The following is a 12722-nucleotide window of genomic DNA, read 5'->3' on the forward strand; positions in this document are numbered from 1 at the left end:
GCAGGGCCAAGAGGGGAGCTCAGAGAGGAACTGTCCTTCCTGGAGGCTGATCTTACTCACAGACCAGCAGGAGGCGCTGCTGGTGAGCCAGTTTTGTGGCTGTTGCCAGAGTGAAATTTTAAAAAATGATCTATGGCTGGGCACGGTAGCTCATGCCTGTAATCCCAACACTTTTGGGAGGCTGAGGTGCGTGGATCACCTGAGGTCAGGAGTTCAAAACCAGCCTGGCCAACATTGTGAAACCCCAGTCTCTACTAAAGATACAAAAAAATTAGCCAAGCTTGGTGGTGTGAGCCTGTAATCCCAGCTACTTGGGAGGCTGAGGCAGGAGAACTGCTTGAACCTGGGAGGCGGAGATTGCAGTGAGCTGAGATCGTGCCATTGCACTCCAGCCTGGGTGACAAGAGTGAAACTCCGTCTCAAAAAAAAAAAAAAAAATCTATCCTTCAGGGGCAGTTGGCCAGGGCGTTCTTTTTCACATAAGGACTTGAGGCTGTCTCAGGGACCTGGGCAATAGGGAAGGGTCCCCATATTGTCATGATCCTGACATACAGCATGTAAACTGAAGACAGGGTTCAAACCTTCGGCTGGCGCAGTCATCTTCTTCCTAAGAACTTGGGCCCACTTGTGCTTCGGCGCGATGGCAGATTTACAGGAGGGAGAGAGCATTTCAACAGCGCACTCACACATTCCTTCCACCGCTACACGGAGACCCTTCGAAACCTGGATGGGTATTTCTGTGTGACTGAGGGCTGAGGATGTGTGAGAGACCTGGCTTGGGGATGGGCCACAGGTACTGGCGGAATGAGGCCAGGAGCAGGCCCGGTGGCGAAGGGTGGCAGTCAGCTGGTGAGAGTTTCCAAGGGGCACTGAGAGCCCCCAGGTGCAGCCGATGCGGAGGGTTAAAGCCAGGGTATGCCGTATTGGGTAGATGAGGCCGCAGGGTGGTCCTGCCAGCACAGCAGCCTCCTCGTCCCCACCTCTCCAGCGCCTGCAGGCTCTGCCCACAGCCCACCTGCAGGAGGCCGCTTGAGCCCTGAGGTGGGGCCTGGGCTGGGCTCCTGGACTCACAGCAGTGAACGCCCACAGGCTTGGCTGCGAGCTGAGGCCGGCAGGGCGACCCCTTCTCTGAAGCGCCAGCCTCAGAGAGAGCCCCCTGAACCCCACACCTCCCAGGAGGCAGCCGGTACCCGGCGTGGAGTGACGGGGAGGCGGCGGCTGGCGGCACACCAGCGGCCCGCATGACGCCGGAAGGAGGCGCAGCCCCGCGGAGCCGGCTCCCCGGGCTTGGAGCTTCCGCGGGGGCGGAGGATGTCGTCCAAGGGGAGGAAGAATGGGGGTGGCCCGAGGGAGCCCAAGTGGAGTCCGAGGGCCGTGGGTGGTGGAGCCGGGGCTCCAGGGCTCTCAGGCCGTCCTTCCCAGCCAGGTGGCCTCGTCAGGCGGAGACAGAAGCAGAGGCCTGGGGGCCGCCCTCCGCTCTTCCCGGAGGCCCGACCCTCTCTTGCGCGGGTGCTGCCCCCGGCCCTCCTGCCGAGCCCCATCAGCTCGCCAACTCCGCAGGCCAGCCCGGCGGCGCCATCTGGCGGTCCCCGGGCGTCGCGCCTCCAGCTGGATCTGTGCGCGCGGCAGAGATGCTGGGCGTGGGAACCGGCAAGTCCTGGAAACCGCTTAGGGCCCGTCAGGGAGGGCAGTTCCACGCCTGCTGGAGGGCAGGCCGCCTGCTGCGCGCTTCTAATCCGGCCCAGCTTGCCTTTCCCAATGCATACATTCATCTGCTGCTCTTACATCCTGCCACGTGGAGAGTGGGAAGGGAATTGAGGCCAAAGCCCTTGTTTTCACCTGTTTTGGGATCCTGTTGAGTAGGAGTTTGCTGGGGGCGCCCGTGCAGGACCCCCTTGAGGGCAGTTGGGGAGGCACGTGAGGAGCAGGACAGCGCATAAGGAGGGCTCACACAGCCCAGAGCCTGGCGGGAGGCCCCGCTGTGGGCTGAGGCGTCACCAAGGCGGCCAAGAGCCCCGCCGCGCTCCCAGGGCTGCACAGCTGCCAGCCTGCTTGGCGAGCTCCGGGAGCTCAGTACAGCCCTCACCTCCCACTGTCTCCTGTCTGCGCACCAGCAGGCGGCCGGCCAGGCCCTGAGTGCTGTTTCAATGTCCAGGCCTTTGCCATGTCAGAGTCGGTGATGTCCACTGAAGCAGCTCAGCGGAAGTAGAAAGAAGTGACGTGCTTCATGGGGCCTGTGTGGAGTCCCAGGTCTCATGTCTTGCAGGCCTGGCCTGGCACAGCCACACATCCCTAGAAGAGCAGCCAGGCACACCCTCTGCCTCCAGTGGGCACTGGGTTCTGTTGCTACCGATAAATACATGCGGGGTAGACAACTAGCAGCATGATGCTCCCGGAAAACACACTGAAAGTCCATTTTCGGCATCAGATGAGTGGAAAGGAAATACAGATGGGGTCAGGTGCAGTGGCTCACACCTGTAATGCCAACAGTTTGGGAGGCCAAGGCAGGTGGATCACTTATGTCCAGGAGTTTGAGACCAGCCTGGGCAATATGGCAAGACCCCTATCTCTACAAGAAAACTTTTTTTAATTAGCTGGATGTGGTTGTGCTCACCTACATTCCCACTCCAGTCTGGGCAACAGAGCCAGACCTCATCTCAAAAGAAAAAAAAAGCAACAAAAATATGACATGTAGTAAATAATTCATTGTTGTCCCAGACTTTCTTTGAAACAGCTTTGCCCTGGAGCATCTGGGCCCTGCCACAGCTTAGGCAGGGACAGTCAGGAGCAGACCCTTTGGGGTTCAGGGCAACACTGGGGTTCGCTCACGGTGGAGTGCTGGTGGGAGACAGCCTTCATCAGATGAGGGAGGGCCCCCAGTTTCTTTCTTGTTCTTCTAAGTCCGAGCAAGGGCCCCCTTGAAGGCTTACGGGTGCATCCTGCACCCAGCCCTGCCGCAGCCCCTGCTGAGGAGGCTGCGGGGAGCCTGTGCCACGGGCTTGTCTCCAGCTGGCCTGCCCTCTGCACAGGCCCAGCTCATCGCCCAGTCTATCGGCCAGGCCTTCAGCGTGGCCTACCAGGAGTTCCTGCGAGCCAATGGCATCAACCCCGAAGACTTGAGCCAGAAGGAGTACAGCGACATCATCAACACCCAGGAGATGTACAACGACGACCTCATCCACTTCTCAAACTCGGAGAACTGCAAGGAGGTAAGCCACACCCACCGGCCTCAGGGAGGCCACATTTGCCAGCTTCTGCTCCCTGAGCTCCTGCAGAGCGAGCCTTCCCGGGGTCCTCACGCGCACCCTTGCCTTCCTATCAGACTCGAGTGGGGCCCGGAATGTGCACCTCACTCCTGCCTTCCAGCTGAGCACTTGGGTGTGAAATGAGGTGTTTGTAACAAAGAAGCTGATTACAGTCAGCTTTAATGACCTCGAAAATGCGCCTTTTAATGCTGCTATTATCATCAACCAGCACTCAGCACCCAGGAGATATTTCTGAAAAGCATGTGGCATCTCTAAAGGGAGCTTGGGGGCTCTGGCAGAGGAGGCTGGAAGCCACCAGTAGCAGAGGCCTTAGCTGGTCCCAGTGGCTTCCCCCAGGGGACTTTGGAAAGTTCTTATGGGCAGAGGAGCAAATTCCCTGGGGATGGCCCATACCTGGACTGTTTGTTAAATGGCTGAATGATTGTGTCTGCTGTGGATGAATGGATGGTCTCTGCTGCTTGTTGAATGGGTGAATGCGTGATCCTGGTTTCTTGCTGAAGACATTCCAGGCAGTTTCTGAGACAGTGACCTTTGAGAGGAAATAAAAGTAGAAGGACTTTTCCAACAAGAGTGAAGGCCGGGGGCAGGATATGGGTATGGGAGCCTGAGAACATTCCTCTGGCCTCTGTGGGTGTGGAAGGAGCAGGAACCAGGACACTGGAGCCCTGCTTGGGGTGGGAAGGTCAATGTTGGGCACGGGTGGGGTTGGGGTCAATGCCAGGCATGTGTGGGGATAGGGGGGTCTGTGCTTCCAGGTTCCCAGGATTGCTGGGTGGACCCCAGGAAGGTGTGGGAGCCAGACTGGGGTGAGGCTGAGGGGTGGGTGGGCAGGGCTCCCAGCCCAAGACCTCTCCTGGCTGAGATGAGCCAGCCTTGGATCCCAGGGCAGGGCGGGATATGCCAGGACAGGGTCAGCCTCATCCTCCTGTGGGTCCTTGGCAGAGGCCCCGGTCCTTGCTGCCAGCCCCTCTCACACTGCTGATCCCTTTGCAGCTGCAGCTGGAGAAGCACAAGGGCGAGATCCTGGGCGTGGTGGTGGTGGAGTCGGGCTGGGGCTCCATCCTGCCCACGGTGATCCTGGCCAACATGATGAATGGCGGCCCGGCTGCCCGCTCGGGGAAGCTGAGCATTGGGGACCAGATCATGTCCATCAATGGCACCAGCCTGGTGGGGCTGCCCCTCGCCACCTGCCAAGGCATCATCAAGGTAGGCACCCTGGGACCCTCCACCCAGGGGTCACCTCAACCCTGCCTCACTTGATCCCCACTTTGCTGCAATCCCCACTTCACCCATGGGGAAACTGAGGCCCAGGGAGACCCACCTGGTGACTGGTCGATGATGGTATCAGAATTTGAACTCAAGACTATTCCCCATGTCTGAATCAGAGGTGGACCCGGGCTGCCCTGGGGTGGGAAGGGAGGGGTTGTCTGAGCCCTGTACCGAGCCATGTGGCCCTGGGCAAGGGCCCAAGAACCAGTGAGTATAGGGTGACCAGCTTATCCTGCTTTGCCTGGGACTTTGCCAGGTTAGCACTGAAAGTCCCGCTTCTGGGAAACCCCCTCAGTGCTCTTGGGCTGGGGAGGTGGGGCACCCTGCATGGGTTGGGTTCTGGGACGCAGGTTCCCTTAAGTAAGGAGGCCACCCTGACCGTCAGACTCGTGAGCTTGCAGCTTTGGGAGGTGCTGCCTGTCGCTGTGAGGGGTCAGGCAGAAGGGTCACCGGCAGGTAAGGTGGGGGCCTTCACACTGGCCGCCTGCGAAGGAGTGGGTTCTGCCTGCTGCTGGCGGCTCCTGTGACCCAGCTGTTGCCTGGCCCCCAGCCCTCTGTGGCATGTTCCTCCCCAGCCTGCTGTGGTCTTGGTGCTGGAGGAAGCGCCTTCCTCCTCTTTGTTCGGCGTGAGAGATGAAGGGCATTCCCCAGGCCAGAGCATCCCATAGACTGGCTCTCGGAGCTGGCCCGGCAGAGCTTCTGCCCGATGGGCAGCCACACAGAGACATGGGAGAGGCCTCCACCAGTGGCACCAGAGGGCTTAGCAGTTGAGGCCCCCCCTCCCAGGGCTGCAGCTCCCAGGTGGAGGCTTGGGTTCCTCCCTGTGCCTCCTCACCCCCACCGGACCCCGGCGGCCTGGCGCACCCGCTGACAATTGCGTCCTCACTCACAGAGATTTGCTGTGCGGTCACTCCCTGCCCTGCAGGAGGTCCGTCCTTGGAGGGCATTGGGTTTTGAGGAAGGTGTCCCCACATCCTTCCATAGGAAGCTGTCCCGAATTCGGCATGATGATGGCCCCCTCGACACCCTGAGGGTGACCTGGTGCCAGGCGCGTTGGTTCTGCCCAGTGGCACTCAGAACCTGGGCTCGTTCCTGCAGTGGCTAATCTTCCCCAGGGCAGAGGCACCCTGCGCATGGTGGGACAGAGGGCGCAGTGCTGCCCTGGAAACCTGGTAGCTCTGGTAAGGGCCAGGGCGAGGCTTGTCCCCGCTGCACAGAGGGGCTACCGAGGCTGAGAGGGGACTGCCTGCCTTACCCATTGTGTGTTCTCACTGCCCCCGGCCTCCACCACCCTGCCAGCCTCACTCATCCTGGGTCGGGCTTGATGTCTAAGGCCCAGCCTGTGACTCCTGTCCCCGTGCTCTGCAGGGCCTGAAGAACCAGACACAGGTGAAGCTCAACATTGTCAGCTGTCCCCCGGTCACCACGGTCCTTATCAAGCGGCCAGACCTCAAGTACCAGCTGGGCTTCAGCGTGCAGAATGGAATTGTGAGTTCCCCCTCCTGCTCTGGGCCACCACCACCGCTGCAGGGCCCAGGGAGGGGGAGCAGCTCCCGTCCAATGGGGCAGGCTATGTCTGGCAGCCTGGTAGGACCTGGCCCGTGGTTGCAGCTGCCCACAGCCAGGCCACCTGGGGCAGGAACTTTCCATGGCTCTCTGGGAGGTCCTGGGTAGGAGGGGAGGGCCAGGGCATGGCCGTGGATTGGGCCCCTCCAGCCTTTCCCAGGCTCCCTTGTCCCCATGGTGGTTGTCCCCTGCTTTGGAGGGAGGGCAGCAGACTTCACCAGCCACTGTAGCTTGGACACAACCAATCGTGGCATCACTTACTGTGCTCAACAAACAGACGTTCACTCGTTCATTCATTGATGTACTCATCATTCACTTGTTCACTCAGCCATTCAGCAGACATTTGTGAAGTACCTGCTCTGTGTTAGGCTTTGTACCAGGCAATGGGAAGGCAGGAGTGCTGCCTGGAGGAGGTGATGCTGGGCTTGAGTGAGTGTGGTTCTGGCCAAAAACCTGTACCAGTTCCCCAGGCCAAAGTTCTTTAGCCCAGAGTTTCCACCCTCTCGTTGACCTGCATTTGACTGGCCTGAATTCTTTTTTCCTTTGTTTTTCCTCCTGCAAAAGACCCAGAGGGCAGAGATGTGGCCACTAAGTGGAGTAAAGAAGAAAAGGGCTGGCAATACCCAAATTGTTTAAACCAGCCCTGAGTATGAAGGAGCCCAGGAGGAGAGACACTGCGGGCTGGAGTGGGAGTTTTGTGGAGGTGATGGGGAGGGTGTGTGCCCACCCACAGTCAGGAAAGACAGTGGGAGAATATTCTAGAAGGACTACCAAATCTTCTCCATTGTTTTCTGGTGAAGCAGCATGGAGGGGTACACCCACCGTCAGGGTGGAGTCCCAGGGCTTGGGTTTAGAGCCCATCTCTGACCCTGCTGTGTCAGAGCAAATTTGCTGCTATAAAAAAGAGTCCGCAAATCTCCATATACTGAGAGCTTATTGCTTATTCATGCTGCAGTTTAATTTGCAGTGGGGGCGGTGGGGGGTGAGCTTCACTCCACAAAGCCACTCAGGGGCGCAGGCTCTGCCCTCAGCTGGGCTTTGGCAGCCCCCACTGGGTGCTCTGTGTCTGGCTGGCACTGCAGGAAGAGAGGCAGCTCAGAAGACCTTGTGAAGGTTTTCAGGGCCAGGGCAGAAGTGGCCCTTGTCATTTCTGCCCACAGCCCACTGGCCAGATAGCTCAGCCACGGACCCATGGGGAGGCTGGGAAGCGGGGGCCAGCTGGTGCCCAGAACGAAGAGGGACAGGGGCATCGCCAGCGTCAGCCATACCTTCCCTGCTGTGTGACCCTCAGCAAGTCACTTAACGCTCACTGGATTCCCCTCAAAAGGTGCTTGTGAAGATCAGCTGAGAAAATCCATAAAGTACCCCAAGCTATCCAAGGTGGGCCCGCTGGTCCTAGTCTCTGCCACGGAGGAGGCCCCGTGGCCCCTGGACCTGGCACAGGTGCCAGGACGAGTTGTCTGTACCCCACTTGGGACTTCTGTCCAGGACAGTGCACCTGCCGCAGGAGCTGGCCAGCTGGTAGTCTGGCCTGGTCCGGCTCTGCCTGACTGCTCTGCACACATGTGACCTGGGCACAAGCAGTTGCCCCAGCTAATTTGGGGGCTCTGCAGAAAATCAGCTGGAGCCCTGTCTGCAGCTGCTGTGAGCACTTTGTGGATGGGCATGGCTGGGCCCCAGGGAGGAGGGCTGGGACATCCTTCTGGGCTCCTGCACCCCCGACCATCACCAGGCCCTGCCTGTGTGCCTCCCACCCCAGCACTGGGGACAGTGGAGGAAGCTGGGGACTGACAGCCCTGCAGCCCTCATGAGGAGCCGTGCTGTGCAGAGCCTGGGGTGCTGTGTGGTGTCCCCTGGGCTGCCCCTGCCTGGCCAAACCTGGTGACCACACTGCCTTTGCCTCCTGAGTGGCACTGGGGAGCTGCTTGTCCTGTTCCTGCACCCCCTTGCCCAGCCTAGGAGGCAGGTGGGCCTGGGTTGGTGGCCAGTGCTGCTCACTGACAGCCCTGTCGCTGTGAGCCCTGCAGGAGAGGCTGGCTTTCCCCATCATGGGGTGGCCTGGGGGCTGCCTACTCTTAGGGCCTGTGAATATAGCCCTGCCCGGGATGAGTTTGATGCCCCCTCAGTCTGCTGGTCTTCCCCAAACTATAACCCCACGAGGAGCACAGGAACTGGAGAAGCTGGGGCACACAGAGGTTTAGTGACTTGCCCCAGGTCACACAGCCATGTGGAGCACTGGTGGGGAGAGGGGGAGAAGAAACGAGGAAAGGAAGGATTCCAGTTTGTGTTTTGTTGGGGCTAACATGAATGGGAAAGGAGGGGACAGCCTGGAGCAGCCCAGCCAAGCCCAGGTGCAGGGTTCTGTGCCTTCCTTCCCAGAGAGCTGAAGAGTGCAATGGGCAGGTGTGAAGTCAAGGCGGAGGGCAGCGGACAGGGACCAGGGCTCGCTCCATATGCCTTCTGGGGCAGGTGCAGAGGGGTCTGGAGTAGCTCCCAAAGATGGGGCAAGGTGGGTCCGAGTGGCCAGGAAGCTGAGGGTGGTGGTGCGGAAGGGGGTTTCTCAGAAGATCAGGGGGTGCAGGGTTGAGGGCAGCAGCCGACTTGCGGGGCCTGCAGTGAGGAAGGAGTCACGTGCAATTCTGAAGACAACATCTCCGGGGTGGCAATACGAAAGAGAGGGTGCCACCCACGGCTTGGTGTCTCTGCCCTGGGTCTAGGGTCTGAGTTCTGGAGTGATGGAGGGGGCCAAGCGTCTGTGAAACTTGAGGGGTGGTCTGGGTCACGACTGGGGATGAGGAGGGTCTGAAGGTCCCAGCCCTGCTTGTGGATGCGTTGTTGTTCCACCCTCTGGCTCTGCCTCCCTGTCTGTGAAATGGGGTCCCACTTCCTTGAGGCCCCAGTGCTCAGGATGCAGGGGAGATGCTGGCAGCCGAGGAGAGGGGCAAATGCTGGCTGTCAGGGGCTTTCTCCAGGATACGGGACAGCTCACCCTGAGAGTGCCAGGGAGGGTTAGATGAAGCAAATGAATCGGCATGGTTATGATCCATCTCCCCAGTGATCCAGAAAATGGCATGCAGGCGGCCATATGGATCAGTCACCATCTCTGAGTGGCTTGGCTGCCTGGCGGTAAACACCGGGCCCTTCAGGCCCCCAGGTGCGGACCACACCCTCTGCACCTGCTCCATGAGTGCCCGTGGTCATGGTGGGGGTTGAGGGTAGGGGCTGGCTGTCCCCATTTGGCCCTCTGTGCACCTAGACACAGAGGCTGTCACAGTGGCTGCCACTTGTGCCCCTGCAGGCCAGGGCTCATCCACCCCAGGGCCATGTCCAGGCGTCTGCCTGGCTGAGGTGCACTGGGGCTCCACTGCCCAGCCGGGACCTCCAGGGGCAATGAGCCTGGGATAACATTCAGGAGACCCGAGGGTGCTGGCTACTCTGGTCCAAGCCCCTCGTCCCTCACAGCGTGCTCAGGATAGGACCCGCAGTCCCAAGGGCCCTGGCCTCTACTTTCAGGAGCCTGGAACCCTGGGCTCCTGCTGCCCCCGGCCCTGCAGCAGTGGGGCGCTTCCCTTGGTGTCACCTCTCTGTGCACCCCCGTCCCCACCATGCCCAGTGAAGCTCTCACCAGTGTCCTCCCGTCCTTGCCAGGCCCTTCGCCTGAAGTCCTGACTCCAGCTGGCCTGGGGCAGCCACTCGGCACCTTGTATCCCGGGAGCTGGTGGGCAGGGACTGGGGGTCCCCTCAGCCTCCACGTGCCCGGCCACCTGGGGAGCATGTGCAGGTGCTGGAGGATGCCTGGCTAGGAGTCTATCAGCTCCTGTCCCGACCTGCAGCGGTTCTCCCTGATGACCACAGAAACATTCCCTGTGGCAGTTAGCAATGCTTAGCACCCAGAGCGAGCAGTCAGATGAGATATGGGCCTGCTGCAGAAATCTGGGTGCTGGTGTGTAGGAGAGGGGGAGGCCCCCTCACAGCTGTCTGTGTCTGCACGTGTGTGTACACGCATGTGTGTTTGGGACAGGTGAGTCTGTGCTTCTCCCATCCCAGGCCACTCGCCTCCTCCCAGGGCTCAGCACAGTCTCCTTTCTCCAGGATAAGAGGGCCCTGGGGTGGCGAAGGAGCTGCCTTGCGGTATGGAATCTGCCTCTCCCCACCCCCTTCTCTTCTAGTCCTAATTCTCCTTGGACATCCATTTTTCTGATTTTTGTTTTCATTTAAAAAATAACTGTGGTAAAATATATCTATAACTTAAAATCGAGCATCATAGCCATTTTGAAGTGCAGAGTTCTGTGGCAGTCAGTCCATCTGCATGTCAGGCAGCCATGGCCACCACGCTCTCCTGCACGTCTTTCTCCTCCCCAACAGGAACTTTGTCCCCACTAAGCACCACCGCCCATTTCTCCTTCCCAGCCCCTGGCGGCCCCCCACTTCTACTTTGTCTCTGTGATTCTGACTACCCCAGGTACCTCATATCAGTGGCATCACACAGTGTTTGTTCGTGTGCCTGGCCTGTTTCACGCAGCATAGTGTCCCAGAGGTCTGTCCGTGTTGTAGCACACTTCAGACTCTCCCTCCTCTCCAGGGCTGAGTACTGTTTCCCTGCAGGCCTAGAGCACATTCTGTTTCTCCGCTAGTCCGTGCTGTCACCCTCGGCTGTTGTGAACACTGCTGCTGTGAACACGGGTGTGCAGGGCGCCTGTTTTCCATTCTGTCCAGTCTCGTGGTCACAGGCGCTCCCAGGCCCTCCTGTCCATCTGTTTGGCGTCACTTTTAGGCTGGAATGGAAGCCCCCACCACTGCACTCCAGCCTGGGTGACAGAATGAGACCCTGTCTCCAACAAAACCAGAACCAGTATGTTTGGCACAGAATGCCCTTATGTCACTTGTGGGGTGGGGGGGGGGGATGTAGGAATAAAGTGACTCTTCCCTGTCGATGTAGAGCATTTGGGCATCCAGCAAACAGCCTTCCCTTGACAGAACAGAGGCCCCACCTTTCTGGTGGCCAGGGGACAGGCTGCCTCTCCTTTCCCGCTCGCCCATCAGCTAAGTGCCTGTCTTCCAGGATGGTAACCAGGCTGTGCCGTAGGAGGCCAGGTGGCAGTGGCCTTGGGCTGTGTCACCACTCTCTAGCCTGACCACAAAGGGAGCGGCCCTGGGTTAGGTGCAGCTGGGGGACAGGTTCCACCGTGGGAGTCAGAAAACTTGGTGGTTCCCCACACACCATGGCACTGACTCTCTTGTTTTAAGGAAACATACTGCATATCATAAGGATCACTGTCTGTGAGTCAGCGAATTGCACGTGCACGTATTCATCATGTGGCGCTTTTCCCTCTGCATGTCCCATCTTTGGGGACATGGTGGAGCGCCTGTCGGGTGTGGCGGGAACACGTGTGCTGACCTGGCCATGTCTGCTTAGATCTGCAGCCTCATGAGAGGGGGCATTGCTGAGCGAGGGGGCGTCCGTGTGGGCCACCGCATCATCGAGATCAACGGGCAGAGCGTGGTGGCCACAGCCCACGAGAAGATAGTCCAAGCTCTGTCCAACTCGGTTGGAGAGGTAAGGAGGGACTTTGAGTGTGCCTCTGCATGCCGGTTCCCATGTGCTCCCGCCTGCCCTCCATGAGCCTCCCCCGCTCCAGAGGACATAGGGCGTCTGAAGGTCAGCCAGGCTGTGTCTCCCACCGGGGCTGCTGTGACAAGGGTGAATGGAGCGGCAGGTGATGCGGAGTCATCCCGGTCTGGCTCTAACTGAGCAGCCGGGAGGGCACAGGCTGCTGGGGGTGCTCCCTGGACACTACTTTTGGGACTGGACCTGTATGTCCAGTTCAGAAGCTCTGCAGGGCACCCAGCTCTGGCCACCCTGGCAGGCTTGCCTCTCTGCCCCTGCTGGCCATCCCCTCCCACAGACAGGCTGCTTGCCCTGTCCCGCTTCACTGGCTGAACCCCCCGCAGTCCAGTTCTTTCTGGCATCGCTTCCACGGCAGTGTGAGGATGGTGTGGGGGAGGTGCAGGTTTTCCTCCAGAGCTCACAAGGCGGCAGGATCATTGGGAGGGGGGATGGTGCTGGGGAGGTGGCACATACACCAGGGGAGGCCTGGCCAGTGCGCAGCGGGTGTGCGTGTGTGTGTAGTGTGAGCGAGTGTGGGTGTGTGCATGTGGATGTGTGAGAGCATGGGTGTGTGTGGGATGTATGAGTGTGGGTAGGTGTGGGAAATGAGTGTGTGCGTGCACATGTGGGTGTATAGGGGTGCATGAGTGGATGGGTGTGGGTGTGTGGCTGTGTGAATGTACCTGAGAGTGTGCGTGTGGAGGAGTGTGTGTGGGGGGGGTGAGTGTATGCGGATGTACGTGTGTGTGTGAGAGAGCATGGGGTGTGTAGGAGTGCGAGTGTGGGTGTGTGCAGGGGTGTGTGGCTGTGGGTGTGTGTGAGCATGGGGGTGTCAAGCATGAGTGTGTATGTGCACGGCTGTGTGAGTGGGTGTGTCTGTGTGTGTGTAGGGGTGTGTGAAGGGGTGTTCAGCACAAAGGGGCTGCAGGCTCTCTGGGAAGCGTGGTGGCCGCACGAGGCGGGAGGCTGAGAGCTGAGGAGCCCGGCCTACAGACGGGCCCGCTGGGGACCGG

The 12722-nt window shown here is 59.7% G+C and overlaps 1 protein-coding gene across 10 annotated transcripts in view; it reads left to right on the plus strand.

Moving 5' to 3' along the window:
• The window catches only part of APBA2 (amyloid beta precursor protein binding family A member 2), a 222511-nt gene that overhangs the window by 206616 nt on the left and 3173 nt on the right, over positions 1 to 12722 (plus strand). For all 10 annotated transcript variants that reach the window (XM_063698431.1, XM_063698432.1, XM_063698433.1 and 7 more), the window contains 4 exons: positions 3030 to 3209; positions 4260 to 4472; positions 5904 to 6023; positions 11518 to 11658. In XM_063698431.1, coding sequence (XP_063554501.1) covers positions 3030 to 3209; positions 4260 to 4472; positions 5904 to 6023; positions 11518 to 11658 — 654 coding nt within the window. The remainder of the gene's footprint in view (positions 1 to 3029; positions 3210 to 4259; positions 4473 to 5903; positions 6024 to 11517; positions 11659 to 12722) is intronic.

The sequence above is a fragment of the Gorilla gorilla genome, chromosome 16 (assembly GCF_029281585.2).
Source record: "Gorilla gorilla gorilla isolate KB3781 chromosome 16, NHGRI_mGorGor1-v2.1_pri, whole genome shotgun sequence".
Lineage (NCBI taxonomy): Eukaryota > Metazoa > Chordata > Mammalia > Primates > Hominidae > Gorilla > Gorilla gorilla.